Genomic DNA, 1,546 nt, shown 5'->3' with positions numbered 1-1,546 from the left:
CCTCCTGCCCACTCCAGGACATTAAAGATGAATACAGAGTGATTTTGTGATCCAAGTGCTTCCAAAAGCAGAATGGATATTCTGATTTAACATGAATCAGACACGTCAGCTCCCCCAGGGAAGGCCAGGCTGCTTTTCAAGGCTTAAGAGCTCAGTTTTTATATTCCCTAGAAGTAAATCACACCCCAAGGGGGTCTCCCTGTGGAGTTTTGGGGTGTTTGTGTCCCTCAGAGACATCCCCAGTGCCTGCACAATGGCGAGGGCAGGGCTGAGCCCCAGATCCCTTCCCCAGGAGGAGCAGACAGCACTGAGCACCTCATCCCGTGGGTATAAATAAATAATCCATAAATCCAGAGGGCTGCTGGATCTTTATTAGCACAAACACCTTCCTGCCGAGGGGGSAACCGCGTCCCTGATGCTAAAAAAGGGCAGGAATGGGCTCTGGTGGCTCTGCAGCCTGCACTCCCACGCACGGCTCCTGTTCCAAGGCTCCTGCAGTCCCTCGTGCCTGTCCCAGCTCAGGGGGTGGCACGGTGACACTGATCTGGGGATGGAGCCCCAGCCTGTCCCTGTCCTTGCTCTGGGACAGGGATCCACTCCATCCCCCTCATCTGGGATCTGCTCTCACCCTGCTCAGACCCTCATCCTGGCACCAGAGCCCCCAAACCCCGCTCACGTCGCTCTGCTCTGCTGCAGGTGGATTTTGAGGATGTGATAGCYGAGCCCGTGGGGACGTACAGCTTCGATGGTGTGTGGAAAACCAGCTACACCACCTTCACCGTCAGCAAATACTGGTGCTACCGACTGCTCTCRGCCGTGCTGGGCATCCCCCTGGCCGTCATCTGGGGCTTCCTCTTCGCCCTCATCTCCTTCTGCCACATCTGGGCSGTGGTGCCCTGCATCAAGAGCTACCTGATCGAGATCCAGTGCGTCAGCCGCATYTACTCGCTGTGCATCCACACCTTCTGTGACCCGCTCTTCGAGGCGCTGGCCAAGATCTGCAGCAACGTCCGGGTGGCCATCAGGAAGGAGATTTAGGTGCCCCCACAGCCTCACAGAGCCCCACAGGAGGGGACTCACACCCAGCCAGGCCCCAGTGTCCTGCAGGGTCACTCCAAAGTGGGGACAGCAGAGGAAGGAGCCTCTGCCAGGACCCTGCTGCTCCAGCTCCAGGGAAAGGGGAGAGAGAGGGACGGGTCCAATTCAGGGCTATTTCCTCCCTGCACTGTCAATTAATTTGTCAGTCCCTCTTCCACAGAGCTGCACTTTCACTCTCAGGCTCTTGAATGGTCTTTTGGCTCCAGCCCTAAGTGTTTTTCTGCAGCAGGGCCCAGGAGGTCTCGCAGTGCTGTGTCTGTGTGTGCCTKCCCTCGTTCCAGCAAAGCCCTGGAGCCACAGACTCCTCTGCTGCCATGCCAAGGACAAGAAAGAGCCAGGTTTGCTCCTGGAGCTCTTCCAAGGCCTTGGGATTGTGTACTGCCATTATTCCATAGCAATGTGGTACCGAGCTCCAGCAACATCAGGGCCCAAGAAGGATGGAGTGATT

General features: G+C 56.9%; 1 protein-coding gene across 1 annotated transcript in view; it reads left to right on the top strand.

The window, feature by feature from the left end:
- The window catches only part of CAV3 (caveolin 3), a 2,807-nt gene extending 1,757 nt beyond the window's left edge, over nt 1-1,050 (top strand). Inside the window, exon 2 of the mRNA XM_057385972.1 lies at nt 697-1,050. Coding sequence (XP_057241955.1) covers nt 697-1,038 — 342 coding nt within the window. The 3' untranslated portion in view covers nt 1,039-1,050. The remainder of the gene's footprint in view (nt 1-696) is intronic.
- Nucleotides 1,051-1,546: the final 496 nt, after the last annotated feature.

The sequence above is a fragment of the Malurus melanocephalus genome, unplaced genomic scaffold (assembly GCF_030028575.1).
Source record: "Malurus melanocephalus ecotype Western Australia unplaced genomic scaffold, MMel_1.1 scaffold_897, whole genome shotgun sequence".
Lineage (NCBI taxonomy): Eukaryota > Metazoa > Chordata > Aves > Passeriformes > Maluridae > Malurus > Malurus melanocephalus.
This window is presented reverse-complemented; position numbering and strand designations above follow the sequence as displayed.